General features: G+C 48.2%; 1 protein-coding gene across 1 annotated transcript; it reads right to left on the bottom strand.

Moving 5' to 3' along the window:
- Nucleotides 1-4115: 4115 nt before the first annotated feature.
- Nucleotides 4116-9094, bottom strand: LOC119712195 (keratin, type I cytoskeletal 19-like). The gene is made up of 8 exons (XM_038163157.1): nucleotides 8464-9094; nucleotides 7446-7528; nucleotides 6935-7091; nucleotides 6559-6720; nucleotides 6000-6125; nucleotides 5669-5895; nucleotides 5216-5361; nucleotides 4116-4462 (listed from the first exon to the last, which is right to left on the bottom strand). Exons 1-8 carry the CDS (start codon nucleotides 9031-9033, stop codon nucleotides 4437-4439), a joined length of 1497 nt encoding a protein of 498 aa, XP_038019085.1. The 5' UTR covers nucleotides 9034-9094; the 3' UTR covers nucleotides 4116-4436.
- Nucleotides 9095-14618: the final 5524 nt, after the last annotated feature.

The raw sequence follows: 14618 nt of genomic DNA, 5'->3' as shown, positions 1-14618 counted from the left end.
AAATACTAAGTTTGCTTTTCGAGTGATGTATGAGGAGTGATGTAAGAACTCTGGAAAGATGAGAGACACAGAGATTAGCCTTTAAATTTCTCCACTGCCAAAATGACAAATCTGAAACACTGCTGTGAGACAAGTGAGACCAAGGAGGGATCTCGTAATGGGCACGGATGAAAGGTTCTTCATACATGATTGTGGCTCTCCAGTAATCCACAAAAGATTTGTTTCATTATGTGGAGAGTGTAAAGGAAGGTAAAAGTGCTTTAAGTATTTCCTGTTGTTCAGTGAAAGATAATTTCTGCACTTCTCCTCATTATGGATTGTAATTGTTGCTGGGAAAGGGTGGATTTGAAACACTGGATGGGAGTGGAAACATCCTATGGCCAATTTCTCTGTCAATACATGCTGCATTTTAATCAGAGCTTTGGGATTGCTGTCCTGGGACATATAAAGACAGAATTGCTGATAGAGCTGCAGAGCAGTCACTGCCCTGTGCAGTTCTACCTGAGCTGGAGAAGCTGGATTTGGTACAAACTAGAGGCTCTCTATCAGTAATGTTTCCAAATATTAATTAAGCGAAGAAAAAGCAAGAATCCTGTCACACTTTTGTAATCAAAATTCAGGCTAAGCTTCTTTTCATGAGATGTTTTGCTGAGGTTCCAGAGCACGGGCCTTCTCCCGAGGGAGCCCCTTTCCAGTGGCCAGGGAGAAGGGACAGGCTTCCCATGGCTTTCTGAACCCAACTGTTCCCTGTGAGAAATTCTCCAATTCTCCTTCACCAGGGAGAAGTGAGTTCAAACTCTTGCTGAAATCCTCACTCAGTGTCAGGACTGTGGATTGGAATAGCTATTGTTATGGCAGGTAAACAATCTCTTTATTTAAGGACTGACTTATCCCTGTTTTCATGGATTTACCCATCATTTTATTGCTCTTATTCTTATTTCTGTTGAAAAGATGTCTCCCCTTTTCTGTGCCTCCTTGGATATTCCTTATCCATTCCATGAAAGGCAGAAGCATTCCGGTGATCTCTCCAGCAGGCTGGAGACAGGTGTGGAGAGGCTTCCCAAAGTGATTTACTCCAAGCTGGCCGAGCTGCAGCTGGACCCAGACACAGTGCCCGCATGTCAGCCTGCTCTCCCTGACACACTGGGCCTCCCAAACCACACAAAAATAGAGCTCAGAATAGGTAAAAGCTCAAATAAAGTTATTGTGTATAGGAAGGAATCACCGATTTCATTCCTAGGACTGGAGAACATAATTGGGAGTCAGGGTGTGGTGGCAGGAGCAAACCGAAACTGCTGTAAGCTGCGTCCCTGGAAGCTTGGCCTGCTCTGCGGATGATTCCTCAGGAATTTCCCAACAGCTGCGTGCAGCCAGCATCTCCTGAGTGAGCACACATTCCTTCCCCAGCCCCGCGCTTATCACCCGGGCACATCAGTGTAGCGCAGGCAGAAACACGGGATGACTTGTACTCCGTGGGAGTGGAGGGTGTCTGCAGGCTGGGGACGCTCCTGCTCCTCCGGGACACCTCGGTCCCCTCTGCCCCTCACAGCTCCGGGTGCCTGCAGCAACCCCCAGTGCCCGGGAGCTTTGCTCTGCACACGCTTCCCTCTGTCTTGTTATTTTTCCTGTTTGTCTCCAGAAAATGAGGGCACTAGATAAACTAAGACAAAGCTAATTGTTTTTGTAGTTGTTCCGAGACCTTAAAAAATTAAATTAAGCTTTCCCTCATGTTTTCATTCAGTTATTTGAACTCATGAGCTTCCTGGGTCTGTGTCATCAGCACAAAGAACTAGGGAAATCTCATGGAAATGTAGCTTCCAACGTTTGCAGCTCCATAATTTGCAGCTCTTTAATAAATGAAGAGTTTCCAGGGTGTTTTCTGCTGGGGAACTGTTAATCACAACCTGCCTCTCCTGAGCTGCCTTCCAGACTCAACCCAACTTGTAGGTCCACAAACAACATCAGAGCGTCCCAGGAGCTGAGGCTGTACCCCCCAGGGGCTCTCCAGAGGCATATTCATAATTTCTGCAGCATTAGAGTTTTCTTCTGACCATGTCATTAGTCCTCTTTCACCTCTCAGGAATTCAGGACAGCTCCTTTATGAAAGTGCATGCTTTGGACCTGCTGGATGTGGTGGAAAGGGTGGGAAGGTCTTTGATATGAGCCCAGGGAGTCTGGAGGAGCAGCTAGATGTCAGTAGCAGTTCGCAAGAGGAGGAACCAGCCCACAGCTGGTGGGAATCAGCTGGGGCTGCCAGGAGAGACTGGGAAGCTTTTACATACCATAGGTAGCCAAGAGTTTCCAGAAGACTGGAAGAGTGTCAGTGCTGTGTCTTTATATTTCTAGAAATAAGAGCGTCAGGACTCAGATTGGGAAGGATTGAGGCCAAAAAGGGCAGCAGTGGGTTAACTCACTGTCTGTCCTTGCACTGAACAAGGCAGGAGGAGACAATGGGAATGGAAAAGGAAAGATTTGCTTTTCAACTTGTGAGCCAGAGCTCTGAGAACAGCTGGGATATCCACTGGAGTCCAACACAAGGAAATTTGCCATTATAGCCAGAATTTGTATCTCTTTGGATCTCTTGTGAAGCACTGGCCATACATGTCCACTGAAAGAATTCTGCATCGAGTCTGGGACTTCATGCAGGGCTGGAGCTGAACTTTAAATAAGGCTTACTTTGTTTTGCTTTAAAAACTTCTACCTTTGGCCACTCCTCGGAGCCGTTGCAGGTGTTCCAGTGCTGCATTATCTTGTCTTGCCCGTGGACACTATTAGTGTCTGGTAGATGAAATAAAGAAATATCACTGAAACATCTTCTCTCTATGGCCTCTCACAAGGAGAAGGGCACCTTTCACCTGCTCCCTGAGACATTGGTGGTTGAACTTCTTCAGGCACTTGCTCCCATGTTAAGTCTATTTCTGTATCATCAGAGAAGTTGGTGTCTTTATAAAAGAGCTGGCAATAGAAAAGTGTGCCACACTATGCTGTGTGCCCAGTCCTGAAGTGCTTTTCTTTTTGTAGCTGTTCTCCTGTCCCGAGTCTGGCTGTTCCACAACCTCCAGCCTTTGACGGAAAAGGAATAACCAGGAGTTTTGCTTTACTGGGTCATCTCAAAGGTGAATGTGACTCTGTAACAGCCACACCAGTACCAAAACCACCACTGCTTGGCTTTCTGGACCAACAATTTAATCCTCAAAACACCCTCATAATACTTTGAACTGTTCTCCAAATGCAGAGTGACTCTGCCAGCTCACCGTGGCCCTCGGCTGCTCTGGCAGGTCAGGGCCAGGAGAAAACCAGCTCAGCACCAGCTACAAAGCTGCTGGCCAAGGCCAGGGAGGGACTGACCTGCCTGGTCTGTGACAGTTGGGTGGCTCTGGGTGTCCAAAGGCTCTACCTGGCTTTTTTCTCAACTCTATTCTCTGATAAGCTGCACTTTTTCATTTCCCACCCTGCCCCCTGCAGCTTCCCAGACAAGGTGTGTTTAACGCAAAGATGATCTTTCAACCACTCGTGATGTTCAGGTTGAAACTCTTGGCAATCAGAGGATGACCAGTAAATGACTCAGTCACTGTGTGAAAAGAGAGGAGATAAACCTTTTGCCTGCAGTCCTTTTCCCAGTGTGAAGATTCCCATAGAATGAAAGGGATGGGTTGGAACATAAGCCATGTCAGCAGAAATGGAATCAGTTGTGGAGACCCAGATTTCATCCTCAAGAGTCTCCAGGCTGGGAGATGGAGCATGAGAGTGCTCAGCCCAGATCTGTCAGCACTAGACTGGGACCAAGGCAAACTGTCTCTGTATGTTCCATCACTGACTTTCAAAATTCCTCTAAAACTGTGTTTCAGCCCAATGCTGTGTGGGAAGGACACAAGCCTCGGCCTGCCCTGCCTGTCCACGGGGGTCAGGGCAGGTGTCACACAGGAACGGGCAACCTCTGCCTCAGGCTGTGACAACAGGGAGGAGCTGGACAAGACCTGCCAGGTCAGCAAGGCCACTCTCTCCTGCTGGCAAAGCAGCTTTGCTCCCAGTGCAGGATGATCCTGACCAGTTTAGGTGCCCCTTGCTCATGGATCACACCCGGTGTTCAAAAGGAACTCAGTTTCAGACACAGCTTCTTGATTGCATTAGGCAGAAGCAAAGTTTTATTAGAGACATTTTTCACCAGCAGGTACATAAGTGATCATAGCCCTGGCTGACTACAGCAATAGTTGTGGTGCTGGGCCACACACAGCAACACAGACTGAAAAGCAAATAGCAAAATAAAGCAGAATGTGGCTCAATGCTCTGCTCATCCCTCTGACACATTGCTTAGCATGGCTGAGCAACAGACGAGCACGCTCCGTGCTCTCTGCAGACACATGCACTAAATATTCTCTCTCTTCATCTGTAGCTCTGCTTCAGGCTTCTCTTGTTGGATATTCTCGTTTCTCTGCTTAATCACAAATCCTTCGGCAAGGCACTGCAGAGATCAAAGGAAACATTACTGTGTTTATAGCAAAAATAGATTCTTTCCCACACTGTCATTCCCTACACGTGATCATTTCACAAGCCAATTCAATTAGAATTTCAGATAAATACTGCCCCTTCCTGGGAATATCTGATGGCTCCTGCCAGCCTGGCAGATGGATCTGTCACTGGCTGCAGCACAGGCTGCATCAAAATGCCAAAAGGTGGAAGCTGCAGACACTGCTCCAGCAGTGATCTGGATGAGGGAATGGCATCGGGGTCCATGCTAGATCAACGCCCCTGCTCATGTCATTCCCCTGGACCAACTGTTACTATAGTTCCTTCTTTCCTTTTCAGTTTAGCTGGAAGTTTCCCTTTGAATTAGGGCTAGTAGTTATCTGCCAGTATTCCCACGATTCCTGCCTTTTTTTTGCCCACCTGGTTTCTGAGTACCTTTCTTTTATCCCACGTTTCATGTCAGTCCTTTCTCCATGTTCTCCATGGCTTGCCTGCCTGCTGGCTCTGTCCCTCTCCCTTCTATACCTCTTCCCTTTGGCAATTCTCATGCAAACCAGCAGAGTCCCAGCTCCCAAAAGCTCTCCTCTCAGCCACTCCTCTGTGGCTCCTGTCCTGTATTTCCCAGAGGCCCCACAATAAAACTTTCAAGTAGCACCTGTAAACTACGTGGGAAAGATTTTTCTTCCAGCCCATCAGTGTTGCATAGAGCAGAGAACACTGGAAATGTTTAGAGTGGAACAGTTCTTACCTTGGATCTCCGCAGCTGCACAGGATGGGATCTGGGCAGACGAAGTGTAAGTGTGGCTTGTCCTAATGATGCCTCCTCCTCCTATCCCACTGCTTCTTGCCACTCCTCCTCCTAGACTTGAAGACTGACCAATTCCTCCTTGCTGACTGAGGGGACAGGAAAACAACATTTTAGTGACAGAAATGACAGATAAGCTAGAGCTACAGATTGTCAGCGCCCCTGCTACTCTCAGTCTGCTTCCCTTTTTGGCAGAAAAATGGCAAAATGTTGCAATTCTCCTTATGACAGCAATAGCACAGGGGAGGAAGCAGTTCACCACCATGACACCAGGCAGGCCAAATAGGTCAGTAAGGGAGAAGGAGCTCAGCAGGTCCTTCACTTTGCTCTTCTGTTGAAATATCCAGGATACAGGTATTTTATTGTGTTTTTTTGGTGTGTCTCAAGCCCACTTACATAAGGTCCTGCTGGCCGCCCTCCAGCAGGCAGCGGTACGTGTGGATCTCCTGCTCCAGGCGGCACTTGACGTCCAGCAGGATCTTGTACTCTTGGTTCTGGCACTCCATCTCTGCCCGCAGGTCAGCCAGCTGCTGCTCCACGCAGGTGATCTGGCTCTGCAGCTCAGCAAGGTGGTTGTTGTAGCGACACTCTGTCTCCGCCAGCGAGGACTCCAGATTGTCCCTCTGAGGAGTGACATGGGGCATAAGACAAATACAGGCAGGAGAAACACTGCATTTAGCTGTGAGTTCTGTGAGATGGGTGAGGTTTGCAGCAGCTCATCACCCACCTGGCTGAGCTGAGCTTGCAGATCGATTTCCAGGGCTTGCAATTGGCGTCTCAGTTCAGTCACCTGGTTGTTGCACGTCTCCACCTCCTGACCACTTGTGATAACCTCCCGATTCACCTCCTCAATCTGAAATCACCAATCCAGGATAAGGAGCTTTAGGGAACGTGCAGTAGGAGTTGGATCAAGTATTAAGGAAAGAGCAAAGAAGTTAGCAAAGACATGAAATGAGAAAGGTTTGAGTGAAAACTCTCATGCTAATGGCAGTGTAAACCTGGTCATTCCTCTTGTTCTTCTAATAATACTGCTTCCATTTCTTCTCCCCACTTACTGCTGTGTAGAGAATTCATACCTCAAGTCCCACAAACATGCAGCACTTCCTTCAGCCCATGACAAGGACACAGGGTGGCAGTGTCCCTCCCTTGTGTCACTTGGTCAGTGTGAACAAATGCTAAATGTTCTTACAGTCTTTTGTGTGGTTTTTACATGCAACAAATCCCTGTAGGATGATTGCCTGGGTGTAAGCCAGGGAAAGTCAGAGCTGTGGGAATTATTTACTCACCTTGCACTCGTACCAATCCTCAACTTCTTTGCGGTTGCGTTCAATCAGCGTCTCATACTGGCACCTCATCTCCTCCAGGATCTTCCTCAGGTCTGGGCCAGGGCAGGCATTGACCTCCACGCTCACATCTCCAGTCGATTGCTTCCTCAGACAGCACATTTCCTGGAAACACCATCCAGATCAGGTCAGGTTTAAAACAAAAGGAAGAACTGAGGGAGCCAAGGTCCCTCACAGGGAGCAGAGCCCCTCTCTGATGGACCTTCACAGCTCCTGTGTCACACGATGCTCTCCATCAAACACTGCCCTCCGCAGCAGCACCCCGGGGTGATGGATCCCACAGGAGCGAACGCTTTGTACAGGAGAGGGCAGGACCTACCTCCTCATGGTTCTTCTTGAGGCAGCAGAGCTCCTCCCGCAGCGACTCCAGCTGTGCCTCCAGGTCCGAGCGGCACAGCGTCAGCTGGTCCAGCACCTGGCGCAGCCCGTTGATGTCGGCCTCCACGCTCTGGCGCAGGGCCAGCTCCGTCTCGTACCTGCGAGGAGGAAGCAAGAAAGAAAGAGCAGTCAGTGTCTAAACCACCAGCATTTCTGAGCTCTGACAGAAAAAACCAAAACTTTCCCCTCTGTGAGACAGCACATGCTGGAGCAGAAGCTTGGCTGAACCCTCACTGCTCCCAGTCGGCCGATCCCTTCTGCTTCCTTCAATCTCTACTGGAAACCAGCCTGGCATCCCAAACTCCCCCTCCTGGAACTGCCCCTAATTAGGGCAGCTCTAGAGACAATGGATGAGAGAATTCTGCACAGCCTCCAGCCTGTCCTGGCCCAGATGAGAGCAGCTGAGAGCCCCGAAGGCAGTGACAGAGGAGGGGACAGCCCCAGGTACTCACTTCACTCGGAAGTCGTCAGCTGTCATCCTGCTGTTATCGATGTTCAGAATGATCTTGTTGTTGTCTATGGTTGCACAGACAATCTGGAAAATGAACATTTGTTCCTGGTCTCTGCTCCTTGTCCTTGGGCTCAAGGCGCCCATTGCCTGGTGCAACCACACCCTCTTCCTCCTCCTCTCTGTTTAAAATCCTGGGTATTATGGGGATGAGGATGGGGACCTGAGGGGTGCAGCACTCACAGGGATATTCAGGGAAGGGCAGTGAAATCATTAAAATTATAAAATTCATGGTTCAGGTGCAGAGAGTCCAGGAGGTGTAATTACTGTCCAGCACCTGCTACAATCCACCTCAGCCTCAAATCTAAATGCTACGAGATTTAAAGTTTTATTTCAAGGATTAATGATGAGCCTATCTTATTCAGTCCCTTTCCTGGATTCTTTTCTCTTTATTCTTTGTGCATTGGCATCCTAAATCTTTGCCAAACACTTAGCAAATGTTTTGATTTTTAAATTGCCCATTCTAAATATGTTATGGCAATGTTCTCTTTTTTCTTAGTTTTATTTAGATGTCCTATATTTCCCAAGTCTACATTAAAGAGTAAACTAATAAGGAAAAGGAAATAAAGTTTAACTGAAATTCTGCCAGACTGATGACAATAACATAAATTCAGGCAAATTAATGTGATCCATTATTTATTTATCTTTTAGTTCTTTTCTTGCCATATATCTTTTTGACCACCTTGGCACAAACTAAATTCAAAAAGGCTACTGAGCCCATCCAGATGCATTCCATGAAGTGAGATTTTCCCCTTCAGTATGTCTGATGAATAACAGCAACAGAGACAGCCCAAACTCTCCAGTTTTATCTCTGAGCTCTGGGCTTTCCACAGGCAGAAGTTGTAATAGCTGTTTGCAAAAGGCATTTTACAACAATTTGTAACTCCCAATAATGGACTGAGTTGTGAACCAGCACCAGAGAGAGCCTTGCAAGGGAGAAAGCAGCTGGGAGGGGGTGTTACCTGGTTCTGAAGATCTTCTATTTCTTTGTAATAGCAGCTGTAGTCCCGTGGCTCACAAAAAGGGCCCTGCTTGGCATACCACTCCCTGATCCTGCACTCCAGGTCAGCATTCTCTTGTTCCAGGCACCTCACCTTGTCCAGGTAAGAAGCCAGGCGGTCATTCAGATTTTGCATGGTGACCTTCTCGTCACCAGAAAGAAGAATGCCATCACCAGCAAAACCACCTCCACCGAGACCCATCCCCATGCCACCTCCCATGCCACCGCCAAAGCGAGCGCTGCCACCACTGAACCCCATGCCTGCACATCCTCCGAGGACAGCGGCTCCTAAGCCACCTCCATAGTTTCCACCGACCAAGCTGCCGGTGCTCAGTCCTCCTCCGTAATTCACACCACCACAGTAGCTTCTCCCAGAAAACCCTCGGCTACCGCCTATCCCGCAGGTCGCGTATCTTCCGGAGGAGACCGAGGAGATCCGCGCTCCGCCACCACCGCCACCACCGATCACACAGCTGCCACCGCTGGTCCTGCCCCTGAGAGAGCCAGTTGTCTGCTTAATACTACAGCTCATGGCGAGGCCCAGCTGCAGCGCCAACCCACAGCCCAAAGCAAGATGCAGAGCGTGATACTGAGTCCGACTGCAGGCTGGCGGCTGCTGCAGCTCTCCATTTATACCTTCCAAAGGGGGTGTCACCTGTGGGGTGTTTCTTCTTCCCACGGGGCTGGCTAGTCTGGCTGTTTATGCCAAGATTAAATAGCCCATAGGCAGTTTCCCTCTAGAAATCCCAGTTCACAAGGAAGATACTTTACATGTCAGCAGCTTATTCCAAAAAGTAAAATAGTGTTTTATGAGTCATCAGCTTTTTGTATGATGCAAACTTTGCAACAAGTCAAGAAAAAAAGTTGCCCTAGATTATGTACAAAGAAGAACCATTGGTATTTATAACATCAAAGTGCCTTTTATCTTTTATTAATTTGTATTTATTCTTAGTCCAATAACCATTTTTATATCGCATGCTATGGTAGAGCTTGTGAAACAAAAAATGGAAAACTAATAGAATTTCTCACTTCTGAAAAGTGTGAATGGTTGTGACTGCAGTAGAGAACAGACCACGGACACTGTGGTGTGGATGTTGGTCACCTGGCACAGCTTTATTGTGAGATTTCCAAAATCACTGAGGTAAATCCCCCATGGATTTAGTTTCCTATTTATGGCTTAAATGTCTTTAGTCACGCAAACACGAGAAGTCAGGTAGCTCACACTGCGAAGCTCAGGCCCGCTCAGTGTCCCCTGTGCATGGGTGACACACAGGTTGATGTCAACTGCATGAAGGACCTTGCTGAAGTTATTTTTCAATTGCTTTAATTGCTGTCCATGCTTTCTCCGTGCGTGGTGATGACAGATAAAGACAGAGATGACAGGAAAGGGAGTATCCACAGGTGATATATCCAGATCCCGGGACACAAAGATTGCCATTACGAAGATTCTGCTGCACACCAAATAAGAAGGAGAAGAGCTTTCTGCATTTCTTGTAGAGTTTTTCTGAGCAGCAGCAGGCATCAGCACAGCCTGGCTGGTCAGAGGAGCACAACCTTCCAACCTGGCAGGCAACAGCCAAGGGAGGATTCAGAGAACTGGCTCCACCAGTGCCAGTGTCCTTCCCCAGCCGCCTCTCTAATGAGAGGATATTCCGCTCTCCGGGGGACGACGGCTTCTGTTCCCTACAGCGTGGAATTTCCACGCAACTCTTACTCACAAAGCAGCCTTTGACTGGAGGATGTCCATATGTACAGGAGCAGTTGTGATAGATCCCTGCTGGCAGTGAGGGTGACACTGGAGGAGCTCTGAGAGCAGCGTCACCTCTGGGAGGAAGAGCAGAGAAAACCAATGCTTATACCCTCAGCTACTTTTACGGGTGGGAAGTCAGTGACTGCTGTCACCATGGTAGGAGAGTGTCCCCAAGCATGTTTAGATAGGATCGTCTTCACACCAGCATGAGTTAAAGCTTTCCACTCTCCAGTGGGATAATTTATTTCTTTACTTAGATCAAAAATGATAAAAAGCCGCCTACCCAAGGCTGGCGGCATCCAGGAATATTCATTATTCATATGGTGCAGGGAAATAACTTGCTTAAGGACAGAGCTGAAGTCTGTCGGAGCTTGGATTCCTCACTGAGACTGCAGTGCCTGAAATACAAGTCCATCCTCCCCCAAGACACAGCCCCTGTGCTCCCCACACAGCCTAGACTCACAGTCAGGAAAATCAGGAGCAAAAAGGAGGAGAGGGAGCAAATCTGGCTTTCATCCGTCATTTTGAGGAATATAATTGAAGACAGGGTGTGGCTGTTGGAGCCAAGAGAAATTAATATAATGCTTGCTTGGAGCTTCGCTTCTGCTGGGGAGGTTTTCGGGAGTTACCTAAGAGCAACCTGCAGAGACAGGGCTCAGGGTGCCTTTCTTTCCCTTTCAGAGTGTCGGGTTCAGGAGGAGACACTGCAGATGTTGGGCATTTCTCTACAGGTGGGCATGGGGCACCCACCCCTGCTTCCTTCAGCAGTTCTCTGATGGGAAGAAGGAGCAGGTCTTGCTCCACGAAACAAACAGCAGCAGCACTGTACAACCTTTCACTCGTGTCCTGGTGGAACGGTCCATAGACTCTCAAATCCCGATGTACCCAATTTTATGGAATGGTCCATAGACTCTCAAATCCCAATTTACCAGTGAAGATTAGACATGACCATAAAATTCTTCCCAAGAACTCATATTTGGGATGCAGTTGCATTCTTTGGAGTTTTTCTGGGCTCCTGCCAATTTCACTGGGGCATGGAACATGTGTTTGATACAGCAAATGCACCCAGAAGCTGCTCCCTGGCTAACCTGGTCCTTGGCTAACCTGGTTGTATCTTAAAAACAAACTGTGGTGTTGTCTCTGTCCTCGTGGCCATGGCAGGGCTCCGGGGCTCGGCACCAAGACAGACAGGGCTGTGTTCCCTCCGTACTGGCTTTTTCCCCCACGAAACTGATTTCTTTACCTCCCCTTTTGTTATTACTGTGTTCCTGTAGCCCTGGGACACAGCCTTGGGGCAGAACGCAGGGAAGGGACTGTGTGTGTCTAAGACATAAACGTCTCCCTAAAGGATTTACAAGCTCAGTGTAGGACTGGAGGAAACAATTGGTTTCAGGTGCAGGAAGCCACAAGAGGCCCTGGGCCAGGACGATCAGCAGTGGTCTCACACAACACCAGTGCCACTGCTGCTGAGTCTTGTGGGCTTGATGGACGAGAAGAGAGAGTGAAAGGGGAGGAAGAGGGGATAAGGGTGAATATTGGTGCCCAGGCATGGAGGAGGCAGGAGGATGCCACATTCCCAAGGGGTGCCGTGGGCAGGACAGTCTGGTCCTGTGGGAGCTGTGGCTGTCGCCGTGCCCAGCCTGGCTCCACATGCTCACCCTCTTTGCTTATCAAAGCTGATAATGTTCTCTTGTGTCAACTACAAGAAAGGTGTGTCTGGTTCAACAGAACTTTGCTTTCATAAGCATTGCCTCAGTGATGTTTGTGCAACCACACTGGAATATGATTTTATCTTGTCACTTGTAATTACCATTAATAATTTGCATAATGGCCATTAGGCATCACTTATTAAACTCTTTGATGTGATACTGAGCCGGCTCCAGGCCCCATACTCCCATCTTTCAAATGCAGACCACGACTTTTCCCTGGCTAGTGACTCATTGGTTTATACCACCATGTTTAGCCAAATCCTGTAAGGCAACTGAAATAATTACCACAGTGGGTTTGGTAACAGCACAGGCTTAAATACACCTTGGAGACCGACTCTGTTTCAGCTTCTTTCTTGCTGAGTGTTCACATCTGCAGACTGAGCATTTGCAGGAGGAGAAGGAGAAGTTCAGCAGGACATGGAGGTGGACACAACCAGGTTTCTTCCAACCAAAGTTCGGTCTCCCCTGATTCACTTGATGGGAGAGTATTAGATCCTTCCAGAACCTGCCAGGTGCTGACAGTGCAGTCAGGCCTCCAGCAGGTGCATCTCTGGTGGCACTGCAGGTTGTCACAGCAGAGGAGAGTCCTGGACAATTTCTTAGGACATAAGGGAACAGTGATGGGTGATGAAACTGCAGCAATTCCACTCTGCATGGAGAGCTGAGCACAGCGCAGGACGGGAGGGAAACCAAGGCTTCAGCCTGTGGTCTCTGCTGCAGAGCCACAGGATCAGGTCACAGCCTGACAGCCTGGAGTGTTCAGGTGCTTCCTGCACTCAGGCACCATCCAAGGGTGCAACAGAGCCAGGCAGGCAAAGGTGAAGGGCAGCCAGAACTCCCCAGACCATCTTCTTTTATCTTCATATCATACTTGGGCTCAAAACGCTCTTAATTTCAATGCACTTCCATTATGTGCTCATACTGGCAGTTTAGATTATATTGTTCAGTGTACTGGACTGAGAAATCTCCTGTTGGGTTACAGCAGCAGTTTGCTCGTCTCTTGTAATTCTTTACAAAAGTTACATAGCCAATAAACAACAATGTAAACCCTACAAATAGTTACTGTGGGTGTTGGTCTGTACCTGTCTGCATGCTGTATGAAACAGACTTTTGTAGAGAAATTACAGCTCATGCATCACAGCAGAATATGGCCTGCTTTTCCCAATGCACTGTGCCTGTAATCAGAGATAATTGTCTGTTCCACGCAGTCTGGAACTCATGGCTGATTTCCAGCATTGGTAATTTACAAAACTATTTGTTTTCTTCCCATTTCTTCACTGATCCCTTAAACCTCTGGCGTGTTAATTCCTCAGGGGTTTTTCCTGATGGTGGTGTAATTCTGCTCTCTTACAACACAAACCCATCTGCTGGAGCTGTCACAGTGCATTTCACTGTCAGCTTACCAGCCCGAGTGCTGCCATCACCCCTGCCTCTCTCGGGGGCATCCACCCTTGCTCTTTGTATCCTTGGGTTCCTCTCTCTGCCCTGTACCTTCTGCCCAAGTCTCTCTGTCTTGGAGTTACTCATTTGCTCTTGCTTTGCAAGATTTGAATGTTACAAGAGGACAGAAGGAGCTGCACAAGCTGTGAGCTGCTGCACAGTCTGGGTCCCGGGTCACTCCTGTTCTGCTGCTCCGTGCACTGTGTCCTCCCCATGTCATTTATCCCCCCTTCCCTGTCTCTTGCTGTGCTGTCTCCACAGCTGTCACCATTTCCCATCGCTGCCCAGGTCACAAACACTGGGCGGGGAAGGCAGAGTTGCATTTCTGCACAGATGCAATGCAGGGACCTCAGAGGTGCTGTGTCAGCAGCGAGGTGGGTTAAACCACCCCGAAATGCTCAGCATAATTAGTGCTGCAGGAACGGGAGATGCAGAACTGAGCAGGGAAAGTAGCACAGAGCTTGTCCAGGAGCTCATTAGAGCAATTACTCCACAGGGCTAACAAGTGTCCTGGACAGAGCCCAGGAAGAGCCATTCCAGAGCTGTCTGAGCTGTTTCTCCCTTTAGAAACAGGCACTAATTCACACTCATTGTATCCCCCAAAGCCTTCTTGTTAGAAACCTTCATGTCATGCCCCTGTCTAAGGTCAGTCATCGAACCCCATCCAACATTTCATGGGAGAAAGGCAGTGAGGAGCAAGGGCTGTGCCACCACTCCCAGCCCATCCAACCCATGGCTCAGACGCTGCTGCCAGCGAGGAGGGACAGGCTGGATCCTGAGCCTAGGCTTGCACACACAGCAAAATGCAGTCGTGCTCCTAAATGTGTTTGCCATTCCTTTCTCTGGGCTAATAAAACACCAGCAGCTTTTTTTTTTTTTCTGTCTGTTTATTGTGTCTCACTTTTAAAAAAATTCTCTCCCACATATTAATTTGTCTCACCCTTTTATCTTCCCACATGTTGCCAGCTGGTTCTTCCTGTTTGCCTTTTTTACAAATCCATTTAGAGGTTCTTTATTTAGTGTTTTCTCTGGGAATTGTTTTCCTCCACCAGAAAGGTGTGGAGAGTCCAGCAGAGCCTGGCTTTCAAAACTCCTGCTTTGGTATTATTTGAGAAAACTTGTTGGTCTTGATTTTATCCTGTTAGTGTGCATCTGTAATAACTCAAAGGTGTTGTGTATTGCATTATACTATGTGATATTAGGTATATTATATTATAT

This window comes from Motacilla alba, chromosome 27 (assembly GCF_015832195.1).
Source record: "Motacilla alba alba isolate MOTALB_02 chromosome 27, Motacilla_alba_V1.0_pri, whole genome shotgun sequence".
In the NCBI taxonomy this organism is placed as follows: domain Eukaryota; kingdom Metazoa; phylum Chordata; class Aves; order Passeriformes; family Motacillidae; genus Motacilla; species Motacilla alba.
Note: the sequence above shows the minus strand (reverse complement) of the source record. Positions and strands in the feature narration are given on the sequence as shown.

Bases quoted from the DNA above. Each gene is read 5' to 3' on its own strand.
- LOC119712195 (XM_038163157.1), bottom strand. From the start codon at position 9,033: ATGAGCTGTAGTATTAAGCAGACAACTGGCTCTCTCAGGGGCAGGACC. The intron at 6,721-6,934 runs GTAGGTCCTGCC...TGGTGTTTCCAG, and splicing joins TCAAGAAGAACCATGAGGAG to GAAATGTGCTGTCTGAGGAA. The intron at 4,463-5,215 runs GTAAGAACTGTT...TGATCTCTGCAG, and splicing joins TGCAGCTGCGGAGATCCAAG to TGCCTTGCCGAAGGATTTGT.